At 39.5% G+C, this 15,604-nt stretch overlaps 1 protein-coding gene across 1 annotated transcript; it reads left to right on the top strand.

Annotated features, from left to right (window-relative positions):
- Positions 1-13,108: 13,108 nt before the first annotated feature.
- On the top strand, positions 13,109-14,081 carry MC2R (melanocortin 2 receptor). The gene has a single exon (XM_073329433.1). The coding sequence runs from the start codon at positions 13,128-13,130 to the stop codon at positions 14,079-14,081; it is 954 nt and encodes a 317-aa protein (XP_073185534.1). The 5' UTR covers positions 13,109-13,127.
- The last annotated feature ends 1,523 nt before the right edge of the window (positions 14,082-15,604 follow it).

The raw sequence follows: 15,604 nt of genomic DNA, 5'->3' as shown, positions 1-15,604 counted from the left end.
GAATATCAAAATTATAGAAGATACACATTAAGGGGATAGTTTAACCCATTAATAAATGTCTAGATCTATATCCTCACCTCTTTCCTAATACCATGTACAGCAGATAATCTTGTAAAGCAATTGTTCTCACTGAAGCACAATGATTAAAGGGGAAAAAAATCTTATCTCCTATATCAGGTAGGCAATCTGAGGGACAAAGCAGAATTACTTGTAACTTAGAATAGACAGATTCTCCCACCCTTACGCATGCTGAGTATTTCCTTACTTGGCCTGATTGAAATTAAGGAGACCAATAAGAAGTACTGTCACTGTGAAAACTGACCATTTTATTGCTACCCTTTGTTTTGTCTTTTAACCCATTACTGATGCCTGAAAGGACTTTCCCTCTTAACTTATGACTGCTTAGTTTGCTTCAGAGTCTTTGGAGAGGAACCTTGTCAAAGGCTTTCCAAAAGTGTAAGTAAGCCAGTGGATAACCCTTTTCCACCTGCTTGTTGGCATCCTCAAACAATTCTAGTAGATAGGTGAGGCATTATTTCCCTTTACAAAAGGAGTGGTGACCCTTTTGTGTTCCTCTGTATATCTGATTCTGTTCTTTATTATTGTTTCAACCAGCTGGCCTGGTACTGAAGTTAGGTTTACTGGCCTGTAATTGCCAGGATTCTATGAAAAACTTCCAGTTCCATGAGCCGGGCCAGGCAATTAGGCAGAACTGTAGGGTCTGAATGCATGGATAAGACAACTGTGTTGGAGGAGGGATTTAGGTTTATTAGGAACTGGGGAACCTTTCAGGAAAGGTGGAGCCTATACTGGAAGAATGGGATCCACCTAAGCCAAAATGAAACCAAAAAGGTCATAGAGGAGTTCTTAAACTAAGAATGTGGGGGGAAAGCACATGGTTCAGACAGACACCGTTTAATGAAGGATTTATTAAAGGGGATAGTCAATATCCTACCAAAGAGAATGCTACTGTGCAGGTCCTGGACTTTAATCTCTTATCCAGCAGCTTCAATTTTGGCCTTCAGGACCTCTCTTACCTTTCCCTTTTTCATTGCTACTACATATACCATGACCACAGACTCCTCCCCAACATGGCACATAAGTCTACCTAGATGTCTCAAGAGGACCATAACCTTTGCACCTGGCAGGCAATTCACCATGCGATTCTCCCAGTCATCATAAACCCAACTATCTAGATTTTTAATCATATCCCCCCATTACTATTACTTGTCTCTTTCTAATAGCAAGGGTCCCCTCCCACAGAGGGGTATCCTTTAGTATGGGAGGATACCATCACATCATCTGGGATCATTTCCCTCTGCTCCAGCTTGATGGTCTCCTTCTCCAAGACTCTCCTCCTCCTCCACCTCCACAATAACACAGGCTGTCTGACTGGGGGTGGAAGCACTCTACTCTATCCCCGAAAGGCTTGTCTGTGTACCTCCCTGTTTCCCTTAGCTCTTCCAGTTCAGCCACTCTGGTCTCAAGAGCAAGTACTTGATCTCTGAAGGCCATGAGTTGGTTGTACCACATACACCCTCTATCCACCTACATGCTGCACCCAGTGGATCGTCCCCACTCTGGACTTCTGCCTGCATTATTTTTACTCTTGCAGGTGTTTTTGGTTTGGAGGGTTTTTTGAGTGGTTGGGGTTGTTACAGGCCTAAGTTTAGAAAATGTTTGTTAGGTGTGTCTGGCTCTCCCACTCCCTAACAAAATTCCCTGCTTGCTGTTTCTGTTTGCTAGTTCTCTCATTTCTTAGGAGGTGGCTTTTTAAACCTCTGTTCTATCTGAGTTAGCCTTTCCCCCTTGATCAAAGGATGGCAAACGAGAGCCTTGTTAGGAAGCTTCTCAGTCTTGCCCAGCAGGCACTAAGCTCAGCCCACAGTCTTCCCTCCCCCAAAACAGACAACACAACAGGCACATGGCAAGCAATGAGCAGACAACTAATTTACTCCAAGGGTCACTTAATTGCTCCTCCTTCAGCTGGAAAAATTCCATTGCAAAACTCCTTTTTTGCTACTCTTGTCTGCTAGCATGGATCTGATTTATTTGGGGTTTTTTTTTCCATTTATACATCCAGTTGGGCTCTTAGTATTCTAATTTCATACTGATTTAGATTTCACATATTCAGGTTACTCAAGATAGAATTCCTGTAACATTGAAATCAAATCTTTTTCTTCTCCAAATATAAGATTTTTTTTCTCTTTAGTCAGAGGAAAGCCCCTTAAGTAGTTCAAAACATTATTTTAATTATTTCACTTATTTTTAACTATTGATTTATTTGCATCTTTTAGTTCAATGTTAGAATAATGTTGATGGTCCCTAAAAATTAGAGAGGAGAGCAGCATTTCTAGGGCAACAAACTGGAAGGAAATTTTCTGCATCTGAATTCTCCTACCAAAGAATGGTTAATATCCTTCTGTACAACAGATTTCCTTGATGCTTGTTTATAACAGGTTTATGCCAGCAGCATTGCTGCAAGGAATAAAAATAGAACAGTGTCGTCAAACAGAGATGTCACTTGAAGGCCTTTTTGATTGGTGGGTTTTTTGTTTTTGTTTTTGTTTTTTGTTTTGTTTTTTTTACAATTAATCCAGAGGACTATTTGTCTTGGACTCAAATTCACCATTATTTTTTATTTCTTGGAAAAGTTACATTTATCTGTCTTTAAATTCATATATTCTGTAGTTAGGTAAGAAAGAAGCAGACTGTAATGTTTGGAAGACAATAACAGAAGCTTGAACAGTTACAAATAAGATTCACTTTGTTGCAGTTTTAATAAAGGCCCTGATACTTAGCTCATGTAAATTGGTACAGGTTGGCAACAAGTTGACTTTAGTGGAGGGACATTGATTTACGCCAAGTAAGGATGTGGCCCCAAATCTTAGGGCATCATTACACAGTAATTGTAACTTGGATTGCAGGATTCTCATTACAATAAGGTTGTTTCTACAAAATACAATTGATTGGTAATAAATTCATTAATATGTCACTCACTAAGAAGGCGGTAGCAGCAAGGAAAGTGGAAAGTGTGAAGACTTTTACATCATGAGTTTCTAATTGAAAATGAATCAGGGTTTTTGCAGGATCCTGCAAGTCACTTTCAGCTCTCACAGAGAATTAATGAGTGTTCCCATAGAAACTGGGCCCAATCCTCTGCTAGTGTATATCGACAGCTCTATTGATCAAGCTGATCCCGAAGTCAATGGAACTATGGTGATTTATGCCAGTAAAGAATCTGACCCAGTATTCCTGAAGACTCCCATCACCTTGTATCTTTAACCTGACTGGATGGGGGGGGGGGGGAAATCCTCAGAGTCTGGGGATCAAAACCCTGCTCATTTTATGGCAGGGATTGGAGGGAATTTCACTTCACCCCCATCAGTGGAATGATCAGAGGAAAACTCCATGTTACTCCCTTGTTTCAGGCAACCTCACTTAATGTGGTTGTTGGAACACTTATAGCTCTAAAATACCTACCACTGGTCTCTGAACTAGTCAATCTTTGGCCCTGGAAGACAAATGTCCTTCAGAGTGCAGATTTCATATGCAGAAAAAAGTCATCCAGTCAATAGTGCTGTCAGACTTTCACAATCCATAGCTCAAATGTTTGTCACAGTAAATTCTTCATCGCTCATGGATTGCTCATACCCCTAGATTTACGTATGAGTTTGTGCATACACAGGGGTGGTGACTTTGTAAACAGTTTGTGCTTATGACTCACTAAAAATCAAGCACCCTAAGCAACTTTTGCTCTACACATTTTACAGAATATTACAGAATCACAGAAATTAGAATTGAGAAATTATATATTCTCAAGAGTCCAATTTAACTTTACATGACTGGAGAAAAAGGGCACCTCACCATTTTGCTTAAGAGGGTGCTCTACAACTAGGAAATGTTTCCTAAGGGTTGAGTTTTGGGGTTGTCTTTGTTTTGTTCTTTCAGCCTAAATCTTATGTTTCTCACTGTCATTTTACTACTCCTCATTATTTCCTTTGGAAACACCCTAAAGAATTCCTTTCCCTCTATGACTTGAGTGACACATGCTGGAGGTCTCATGCTGCCAGTATTAGAACATCCTTGGAATTTCTAAACATTATAAGTGAAAACTTCCTAAGTTGAAGTGTTACAGCCAACACAGGGGAATTCTTTAGTTCCTCTTCATCTGTTAGGACAAGGTCTAATATTCACAGAACTAAAAATTAACGGTAGCTTAGGTACAAGTGAGCATCAAAATTATAGTGTCCAAGCACAATGAAGTCCAGACCAGTAATATATAAATACCTGGTGCCTTACTAGGACCAAATTCAAAAGGCTGAAAGCAACTGAGCTAAATTAGCTTGGTGGAAGAATTTAGTCAGAAAAATGTCACTGATAATTGGGAACCATTGAAAAACACCTTATTAAATGTCCAAAAAGCCATAGTTTAGGGAGAAGGCCATATGGATTAAAAAACTGAGCTGGGTTACAGGGGAAGTGAAGGCAACTATTTTTTTTAAAAGTATATAAAATAAATAGGAGAAAGGGAAAGCTGACAGTAATAAATATATATCAGACATTAGGAATTGTATAAAATTGATAAGGGAAGCAAAGGGACATGAAGAGGAATCTGTGGCCAGCAAAGTTAAGGACAGTCAGGAGGGTTGTTTTTTTTTAATATAATAGAACAAAAAGAATCATGACAAGGTTATTGGTCCATTACTAGCTGGAAGTGGTAGAATTACCACTGATAATCCAGAAAAGGCAGAAGTGTTCCACATATATTTCTGTTCTGTATTTGAGAGGGGAGGGGAACATCACGTAGTATATCATATGATGATACTTTCCATCCCGCTAGTATCTCAAGAGGATGTTGAACAGCAGCTATTAAAGTTAGACATTTTTAAATTAGTATATTGCATGCTTGAAGTTAATAATGATTCAAGATTGTTAATCTTTGATTAAATAATTCCATTTGAGCCAGTTATTTGACACTCAGATTAGTATAGGACCATACAGAAAGAAGACAGACCATGTATGAAGAGAAGGTAGTTTAGTCCCTTCTTCTGTACCTGATAGAATGCTGACAGTGTTCATTCCCAACCTAACTGTCCAACCCTCTTTCCTTTTATAAGGTATAAAGAAACTCCTTGTTGGAGGGAAATATCCTTTCCCTTGATTTAATTTTACTATGTGTTCTGTTTTTGACACTTTAATTTTCCCTAACTATTTATGAAGTTTCTTTTATGCTATTTTTAGGTTACATGAGCAACACACTAAAAGGAATTCTAATCCAATCTTCTTATTAACAGCTGTGACAGCATGCAATTCTTACTGAGTTAAACATCTTTCAGGTGGATCTTTATTTCATCCATTATAGAAAACATCTGCAATAACAAGCAATTCTTATCAGTCATAGAACATACTTAAATCATAGGTGCCCCTTATCAATCACCCCATCTTGTATATACTATACTTCCGTTGATACTCTTTATTAGTTTGAGGGGGTCTTTTTGCTAGACCTCTATATTCCCACATTCCCAGAGATGCTGAGGATAGCTAGATAAAGAGCAACATTCAATCACACAAAAATTCCTGAGTACAGATCAGGTTGAGAACCAACACTCTGGGCCTTAGACTTCAAGTGCACTTTGCTAATATCCTAAGATTCTGGGAGAATAGTTAATATGCAAATGAATTTAATTTACAAGAAGGAGGGGGAAAAGAGGTAATATTTGCTAACAAATGTACCTTGTATTCAAGAGTTTTAAGAGAGTTGGGTGAGGAGTTCGCTGGACTGTTAATATTGCTTTTAAATGTCTTGGAATGTGGGGGAAGTTCCAAAAGAGTAAAAGAGAGCTAATTTTGTGCCAGTTTTCAAAAGGGTAAATGGAGTGACCCATGTAATTATAGGCCTATCAGCCTGACATGGAGCTCAACATCCTGGCAGCTAGCAGCTGCCTTCTGCCTGTCAGCTTTGCTCCCTGCTCTGGGCAAGCCCCATGCAGCAGCAAGGAGGAGCTGGAACTGCCACCACAAGAGGCTGCAAGGAGGGTTTGGGGCTGGCTCCTACTCGCTGCCCTGATAGTGCATACTGCCCAGATGCACCTGCATGCGCAGCCCCAAGGATGAGGGGCTAGAGAGGGACAGAGGGCAGTGGGACCAAACAGCTTAAAAAAAACCACCTTCATCCAACACCCCATTTTCAAAATGAAGAATTGCAAAGTTTCATTGTAATAGTTTGACAGCCCTGGAGACTGATGTCCTCATTATCCTCAGACCAGGTGCACCTGGGCATCTTCCTGCCATGGGGGTGGAGAGCCCAATTCCCAGATTAGATGGGGATGGGGGTGCTAGACACTCTGGGATAGGGTTACTTTGACTTGGGTCTATGCACTGCAGTGTGGATGCTAGAACCTAGGTTTGAGCATGGATCAGAAAATCATTAACCTAGGGTTAAAATGCAGTGTAGAGGCTCAAGTCCAGGGTTCCCTGATACTAGTCAGCTGACTCAAATCCCACTAGCCCTAGGCTTAGACATACCCTTAGTGTGATTCTGTGGCCAAAATTGCTAATGCGATCCTGGGTGCATAAACAGGGGAATCTTAAGTAGGGATAGGGAAGGTATTTTACCTCTATATTTGGCACTGCTGTGATGGCTGCTGTAATATTCTGTCCAGTTGTGGTGCCCACAATTCAAGAAGGACATTGATAAACTGGAGAGGTTCAGAGAAGAGGCCCAAGAATGGATAAAGGATTAGAAAACATTCCTTATGACGACTGAGCTCTGAGAGTCTGTCTGTTTAGCTTAACAAAGAGACTGGCTGACTTAATTACAGTCTTTAAGTATCTACATGGGGAACAAATATTTAACAATGGTCTCTTCAATCTAGCAGAGAAAGATATAATATGATCCAATGGTGGGAAGCTGAAGCTAGACAAAGTCAGGCTGGAAATAAGGCATAAACTCTTAATGGTTGGAGTATTAACTGTTGGAACAATTTTACCAGTGATTCTCCATCACGGACAATTTTTTAAATCAAGATTGGATGTTTCCCTAAATGATATCCTCTAGGAATTATTTTGGGGAAGTTCTATGGTCTGAGTTATACAGGAGGTCAGACTAGATTATCACAATAGTTCCTCCTGGCCTTGGCATCTGATATTACACACTTCAAATACTTGCAGGCAGATAAGATATATTCAGTTCATTTAATCTTTCCTTGATCATTTTTGTTGCTCTTCTTTCATTTCCATGCAGTTTTCAGCAACTGTTGAAATGCCCAGAGTTGTATGTAATGTTCTATGTATAGCCTTGCTAGTGTCATATTGAGAAAACTGCCCTGGGCTGTGATGTGATGATGTCTCTGTAAAGTCTAGCTGCCTTTGTGCATTTGTTCACTGTTTGCTGACTAAAAATCAATGGTACCTTGAACATTTATAAACTTTCTACTTAGGAGACTGGGGTCTCTTTGGGCAGAGTTTATTCACTTTATTGAAGAAACAGAATATGTTTGCTTGGGGTATTTCAATTTGATATTCTATGAAGATAAGAAGGCAGCAGGGTTTATGTGGAGGCATGTGTACATTTTTTAAAAAATATGTTCTTTAACTGTATACTTTGCAAGTCCTTCATTTTGTCCAGATTCTTTGCTAAAAACTCTTCCAATACTTCTGGAGCTTTTTGTTGTTAAACATGTAACCTGTAGTCAGTAAAATGTCTGTATGGTGCTCTGTTCAACAGAGATGAACATCTGCCATAGAGAAGTTGGCACATATAAGTTGCATTGCATGTCTGAAATACATAAATTACACAAAAAGAAAAGGAGGACTTGTGGCACCTTAGAGACTAACCAATTTATTTGAGCATAAGCTTTCGTGAGCTACAGCTCACTTAAATTGGTTAGTCTCTAAGGTGCCACAAGTCTTCCTTTTCTTTTTGCGAATACAGACTAACTCGGCTGTTACTCTGAAACCATAAATCACACAGTATTGAGAGTATCTCTGCAGAAACCAAAACAGCTGAAGTAATTCATAAACATCTCCCATAAGGGTCACTGCCGCAAAAAAGTAAATTGGGGCAGCTTTGCCTAGCCTGCTGGTGCTGGGGCTAGGCAAAGCTGCTAAAGACCCCAGTACCATTGAATAAAGGAGGTGCAAGGCTGCCCCACTTTTTTCCATGCACAAGCACAGCAATGAATTTCACTGTATGTACTCACTTTGTACAGGGGTGAGTGACTATAGAAGCTGCAAGGCAGTGGAGAAATGCCTTGCTCTCTTCCTCACCCAGTTGCACGTTCACCCAGGGCTATCATAGTCCTGACCCACACAGAAGACAAGGCTTTACTAATTTCACATCCTTTCTACTTGCCTGAATATTACAGTGCCCTTTCCCTACACTTTCAAGAATGCAATTAGTTATATGCTGATGAAAATACATTAGATAATCCTCTGCTCACTTGCTTGATATCTTTAAAAAACTCTTTAACAGTGCTTTTAACTGGCATGGCACATAATCAAATGCCATTGGAAAACTGGAAACAAGGGAAAAGGTAATTTGCCATAATTTTTGTAAAATATATTTTTATTACAAAAGGGAACAGTGAATATTTGTATTTCTCCTAGCCGCAGTACAGTATCTCAGACTTAGGAGTTGCACTGTCATCTGCAAATAGTCTGAAGTGTGCTTTAAGCAGCACTACATGGAACCAATCAAACTCAGCTTGCAAAACCATCTCTGAATGGAGTCATTATTTCTCTACTGTCTATTTTTAGAGGTAGAAAATAAAGTGAACAGACTTCCAATGAGACTTGATGATGAAGCTCCTCATTCTGCTCCCATCAAAGTCAATGGGAGTTTTGCCACTGAATTAAATGGAGTAGTTTCAGGACTGAAATGCTGGAGATGCATAACCTGCTCTAGTGACAAAAGCTTTTACAGGGGCAGTGGTTTCTGGATCAAGGAGATAGACTTAATCATTTAGAATGCCACCAAAGCTAACACCACAGTATCTCTAAAAATGCAACTTATCACCTTTCTATCCTAATAGGTGGCATTTTTTTCTAAAATAAAGAAAATCTGCAAGCCTGATGTAAATCCATCATTTCTGCCTTGTTGGTGAGTTTATCAGTCATTTTGTGCAGTCCAAGAGAACCCAAGAAAAATCAATACCCATTCAGTTTTCGGTGTATCATGTACAGCCAAGGGTTTAGAGAGTAATTATAGTTGCCCTCTCTCTAGCCTGGAGTGCAAAGGTTTTATATCAATGATTCAAATATGGCAAAGAAATCTAAGAAGTGATCAAAGTTTAAGGAATACAGTTTATTCAATGCGTCTCAAGCGTTTATCATTATATGCATTATAGATCTGAACTGAAACTACATCTTACCTGGAAGTAGAAGTCAAGGAAAATGAGCGAATTTAAAATTTTTCTTTTTTTAGTCTAATGAACTAAAGCTCTATTCAATAAAAACTCAAGTACAGAACTGATGAGTTCCTGGAATGCCCAAGTGCTACAGTCTCTTCAGTGCAATTGTAGTGCACAGAAAAGGATATTTTCCGGCCAGATCTACAGGGATTTACACAAAGGGAGCCCTGCATTATGTTTAAGGGCTCAATCCTGTGTAGTGCTGAGAGCCTTCAATTCCTACTGAGGCCAGTAAGAGTGATCAGCACTTCAATGGATCAAGTCCTGGGTCATGATTCTCAGTTATGCAAAGGCTCCTTTATGCCCCTTTGACAGTGTAAATGTGCCTTAAGCTACCAAAGTGGTTTGAAAAAGAGGAGCACTAGGACCCAGTGGTGCCTCACCATCCTGTCCTCATATCAGCTTTGAGGAAACTGCAGAGAGGAGCTACTCTAGCCATGAGGGGTAGAAGTATCCAAATCAGGGGCTGAGGGGCAAGAAGTAAAATAGGGCCAGCCTGGACCACTCCTGGACCCAGGACTATGCAGGAGAGATCCCACACACATACTCTGGGGGCACTAGGACCAAGGTGGTGCCTCCCTTCCCCAACCCCGCCATGTGGCTGTGGGGAAAAACTGCAAAGAGGCGCCAACCAGACCCTCCAGCCTGTAGACAGAAGCAGCCAAAGCAGAGATGCTGGGACATTCATAGAACTTTCTACAGTTTTGGCTGGAATTTCTCTGTCCTGTTGCCACAACCCTCCCACTCCCTCACAGTCTCTTCACCTCAGCTTGCTCCTCTTGCCTTGTTCTCCCTTGCCATGTCCCCTTCAACTTCCTCCCCTCCCCTTTTCATTCCAGTTACCTGATCCACTCCTCAGTAAACTCACCCCCCCAAAAAAATTGCAACACAAAGATGAGGTTTGCTGCCATCACATTCTTTGCTCTGCTTGCGTGTTATAGCCCTTCCCATGGCCTGTCTTGTTTATTTAGACCATAAGCCCTTTTGATACCAATTACTGTACTGACATCAGAAAGTTATGTGATTGCAAGTAGTAATAGTGGTCCATGGGATGCTCACTAGTGGGGAGAGGTTGGTCCATCAGACACTAGCTCCATTAAGATGCGGTCCACCCTAGGAAAAGTTTGAGAACCTGGCTTTACATGGGGCTTTTTTCTCCACAACCTCTAAGTAACAACAGAAAACTTCAGGACAATGGCAGACAGACCTGTTCCCATACCAGTTTGAGCAGATATCATTTAAGGTTCAGTAAGTGTGGCATATCCCTAGCACATGTCATTGTTTGGGTTACAATTATTTTTAATGAAGAAAAAAATTGGGAAAAAAATGTATTCAGAAGGAGAAATATGAAATTCAGGTTTTTTATTTTGCATTTTTCCCATTCCCCAAATTAACCTTGTAGACATTCAGTTCAACATATTTCCAGTGAAGCAACACCTGTACAGCCCTGTTTTGTTGACTATTATAAGGAACCCTCCAATTCTATTAAAATTAATAGCTGCTACTAGCCACTAAATATACACAATTTATTCTTGCAGACCAGGGTTTAACAGCATCCACTACTTTTTAATATGCCATTGATCTGTGTGAATATGATGCCTTACTTACTAGAAGGTCAGAGGAAATAAGCTCAGTGATATCTGCTGAGTGTGGGAACAAAAATATCTTGTAATGAAACCATATATGAAAGAACTTTGATTTAATAAATGCATTTTTCCCTGTGGGAGGTGCTTTTTCTGAATCCCATTGAACTATAGTTGTATCTGTTTTTATTAAGTGAATCAAATATTAAAATAAAATTGTTCTGAAATTGACGGCTAGCTTTATAAATCCTAAAGCTTCCCTGTGGCAGTAGCTCAGAGAGTTGGAAAGCTCGTCTTTCTCACCAACAGATTACCTCACCTGCCTTGTCTCTGGAAAAATCCCTGTAAATTTACAGACAAAGCTGAGTCTCCCATTTTCAGTATTAATTCCCTCCTGAACTCCCATGCATTATTTATAATAGAGAATTTTCAGTTGGATGCAGTGCACTTGTGCTATATAATGTAACTCATTTACTCATATCAGAGAGTAACACAGATAAACACAGGCATTCTCCTGAACGTTTTCTTTTAAACCTAAGTGAAGTGAGTTGCAAGTGTTAGTCCAGTTCCTGATGGCTATCAAAAGCCATGACCACAACTTACAACTTTGCTAACAATCTCAGCAGCAGAGAACTCAGTGATTGAATGGTGATGAACTGTGGTCAAAGCCATTGGCTACTGAAATGGGACTGAACACAGTTGTCTATATTGTGGATAAACCATATCAAGCACAAATTCAGCTGCACTTATTCCTGACATCTGTTGTCAATAACAGGAGGTTTGCAGTGGGAGGAAGAGCATAGCATAAATTAGGCTTTTATGTGTGCCCCTTTAAAACTAAGGCTATGTCTACACTACAGACTTCTGTTGGTATAGCTATGTTGGTCAGGCATGTGAAGAGGTGTGATCCCTGATTTATATAGCTTAAATATCTTTCTTCTGCTGGTTTTAATTATGAACAGAAAGTGGATATTCTGAATAGCAACCGTAAATGTATTCTGCAATTGGGGGCATAATAATGACAGAAAGATGTAGGTCCTATTGTCCCAAGGACAAAATAATCCACCAATTTACATCTTAATGAATAGTTACAAGCATACAGAGCTTGATCCAATTCCCCTTAAAGTCAATGGAAAGATTCCTGTTGACTTTAATGGGATTGGATCGAGGTCATAATGAAAAAAGAACATCAAGTACACTGAAGCAAAGCTTTCAATATTTGGGCTGAATTTGTTCAAGAATTTCCTTTGGATCTGAACCTAAATTACTGTTATGTTTGCCAAATCAGAAGAACATTTCAATTTACTTGAAAAGTGGCCTCAGACAGCTCCACCAGTTAAATAATCTCTAATGTGCCAATGAAAAATATTTACAAGTTTTCATATGTTATATATATGAAAAAGCAGAGATGATCCATGCCTGCTGACAGTGGTGGGGCAGAGTGAGAGCAGCTGGCTTCAGCAGTGTTACTGAGCATGCTCAATCTGTGTGAGCATGCTAAATACAAGCCAGGCAGCAAATCTGGGGGGTGAGGGGCATGTGACCTCCCCACGCATCACCTCAAAACAAGTGTGAAGGTAAATATGCTGTTGTCCTACACATCAGCTTCAGTTGGCATTTATCTGGTTTGTTTCTTATAATGTTGTCAATCTTGTGAGAAGTGCCAAAATTATTCAAAGTAAGCAGTTAGGCAAGTAAACATTGCCAGACATTCAGGGAGTCTGGGATCGATTTCAGCAAATGTAGGAGGCCAAATAAGAAGGGAAATATTCTTGTCTTTAGTCAGCCTAAAAAGGAATTAACATTTCATTTTCCTTTGAGGTTTGGGCTGAGGCTCAGGACAACTTTTACTTTGTCCAAACTAATTTACTGATGAAAAATGTTCATTCCATCACAGTAAATTCATAGGTTGAACTTCAAAATATCTAATTTTGACACACAGATGTATTAATTTTCCTGTCACTTACTTTTCTCTACATTTTATCATAGGTGGCTGAATACAACTCGCTTAAGTCTTACAATTGCTAAAGATAGAACCAGAAAGGCTTCACCACAGAAAAGATTATCCGAAAGACAGGTCGGTTTCTCAGTCACGCCTGAGTAATCACACATTTTTCTACAAGAGGAAGAAATGAGGCCTGATAGTGCTTCTCAAATAATGAGACTCCTAGGGCAGACACGTGTTCCTTCATTTGAAAATACCAGTAATCTCTCCATGAACAGTGACTGCACCCAGGTTGTAGTACCAGAAGAAGTCTTTTTCACAATTGCCATTGCTGGAATACTGGAGAACCTACTTGTCCTTATAGCTGTGATCAAGAATAAGAATCTCCACTTGCCCATGTACTTGTTTATCTGTAGTTTATCAGTTTCAGATATGTTGGTCAGTCTGTACAAAACTTTGGAGAACATCTTGATCATCTTATGCAAAATGGGGCATCTGACACCTCGTGGAGACTTTGAGACCAAGATAGATGATGTCATGGATTCTTTATTTGTTCTGTCTTTGCTGGGGTCAGTTTTCAGCTTGTTAGCCATTGCAGCTGACCGATACATAACTATATTTTTTGCATTACAGTATCATAACATCATGACACTGAATCGTGCTTTAATCATTTTGGCAGTAATTTGGGCATTCTGTGCGGGGAGTGGCATTGCTATGACCATCTTCTCCCATGAAACAGCTACAGTCATTTCCTTCACTATTCTGTTTCCTTTTATGTTAATTTTTATATTATGCCTCTATATCCACATGTTTCTGCTTGCACGATCTCATGCCAAAAAGATCGCTTCACTGCCTACCAGTGCAGTTCCCCAGAGAGTTAACTTGAAAGGAGCTATTACATTAACTATTTTCTTTGGTGTTTTCCTTTGCTGTTGGGGACCCTTTCTTCTTCACATCCTCCTCATGAAGTTTTGCCCACTTAACCCTTACTGTGCTTGTTACATGTCCGTTTTCCATGTGAATGCAACACTCATCTTGTGCAATGGCATCATTGACCCTATGATTTATGCATTCCGAAGTCCAGAATTACGGAGTACATTGAAGAAGATGTTCTGTTGCACCAGATCAGACTGGAATTAGTGAGTACCAAATTTGAAAAATGTTTGTAAAATTAAGTCTACAGTGCCTTGCAGAAAGAATGATGGTAAGAATGATGTTCAGAATTATAGACACTAACTAAGACCAGAATTCTGCAAAAAAACTTTCACATGTTCTTACCTTAATACACTTTGGGTAGTCCCACTGACATCAGTAGTACTATGAATTCAACCTGGAACAGGTGCAGAGAAGGGCTACCAGGAAGATCATGGGAATGGAGAGCCTTTGTTCCATCTTAAAAGTAATTAAAATCTTAACCAACTGCTTAACTGAGAAAATGTATGAGGCTAAATTCAACCCTGCAGTAACTCCTGTACAGTATTTGGAGATGCACCACAGAGTTTAGGCCACTGAATATTGAATCAGTGCTTTCAATTCAAGGAGAAAATATTATAAAACTCTCCTAGTGACCTAATTGGGAAATTAACTTTAAATTTTTTTCTAACCTGCTTTATTATTATGTTTTCAGAATAAGAAAATATTTATTCTGAACCAATACATACAGATGTGGTTAGGTGTTGGTTGGTTTGATTTTCTTGTTTTTACATATGCCTAATTTAAAAAGAGACAAGCAAGGTTTTTTTAAGTGTCAAAAATGTAATTTGGAGGCTGACTCCAAGCAGCAAATATTTTTGATCCAAAAGACATTTTTAGACAAATATAGTAATTGGAAACAGGGATTAAGATTACATGTGTTATTAAATTGTTAACTGAAGTATAGTGTCACAGTCACATCACTATAATACTGTTATTCTGGAGGGTGTTAATGGCTGTCATCAACTGCAGACCTGGTTAAAGCTGATAGGTGTGCTAATCACCCTTCTTTCAGAGTAACTGGACTTTATGTGCATTCTTTATAAATAAACAAGATTGCACCAAAGAAATACATGATTCATGTAATCAGTTTCTCCTCCTAATAGAAAGAACTCAGCAAGGCCCCGAATATTGGCTAGCTACTTGAGCTAAAGGGATAACTCTGGTGTCAGTAGTGGGATAAGGTCTCTATGAAGGGAAATTTTGAGCTGGTATTCCAGTTGAAGTAAACTGGAACAAATGAGAGGTGCTCACAGAAATCAAAGGTGACCATATGGAATTAAAACAAGACCAAAAACAAGAATTAAGCAAAAGCTGGAGTTTTCACAAAAGGAATTAAAGAAATATCTGGAGGTTTCCCAGAAGTGACTGAGAGATTACCTGCAGGCAAAGATAAAATTATTGTTGGGGCAGCAGCCAAAAAGCATCCAGGCAAATTTGGAAGCCCAACCACAAAACTCTCTGTTTGGACTGGTAAACTGGATCAGTGAGATGACCAGCAACCTCACTACCTTGGACCAGGAAATAATGGTGACCTAGAAAGCTTTGGCCAACTTGGAACTTGCTAACAGAGATCAGTTGCAGCAAGAACTTAAGGAGCTAAAAAATCATCTGGAGCAGGAATTCAAAGAATCACAGACCATAGTGGAAGTCATCTACCTGGATGGGGAATCAGACCAGCCACAAAACCT

This window comes from Lepidochelys kempii, chromosome 2 (assembly GCF_965140285.1).
Source record: "Lepidochelys kempii isolate rLepKem1 chromosome 2, rLepKem1.hap1, whole genome shotgun sequence".
Taxonomy (NCBI): Eukaryota; Metazoa; Chordata; order Testudines; family Cheloniidae; genus Lepidochelys; species Lepidochelys kempii.
Note: the sequence above shows the minus strand (reverse complement) of the source record. Positions and strands in the feature narration are given on the sequence as shown.

What these genes read in the sequence shown, in the direction of transcription:
- MC2R (XM_073329433.1), top strand. Translation starts at nt 13,128, where the DNA reads ATGAGGCCTGATAGTGCTTCTCAAATAATGAGACTCCTAGGGCAGACA.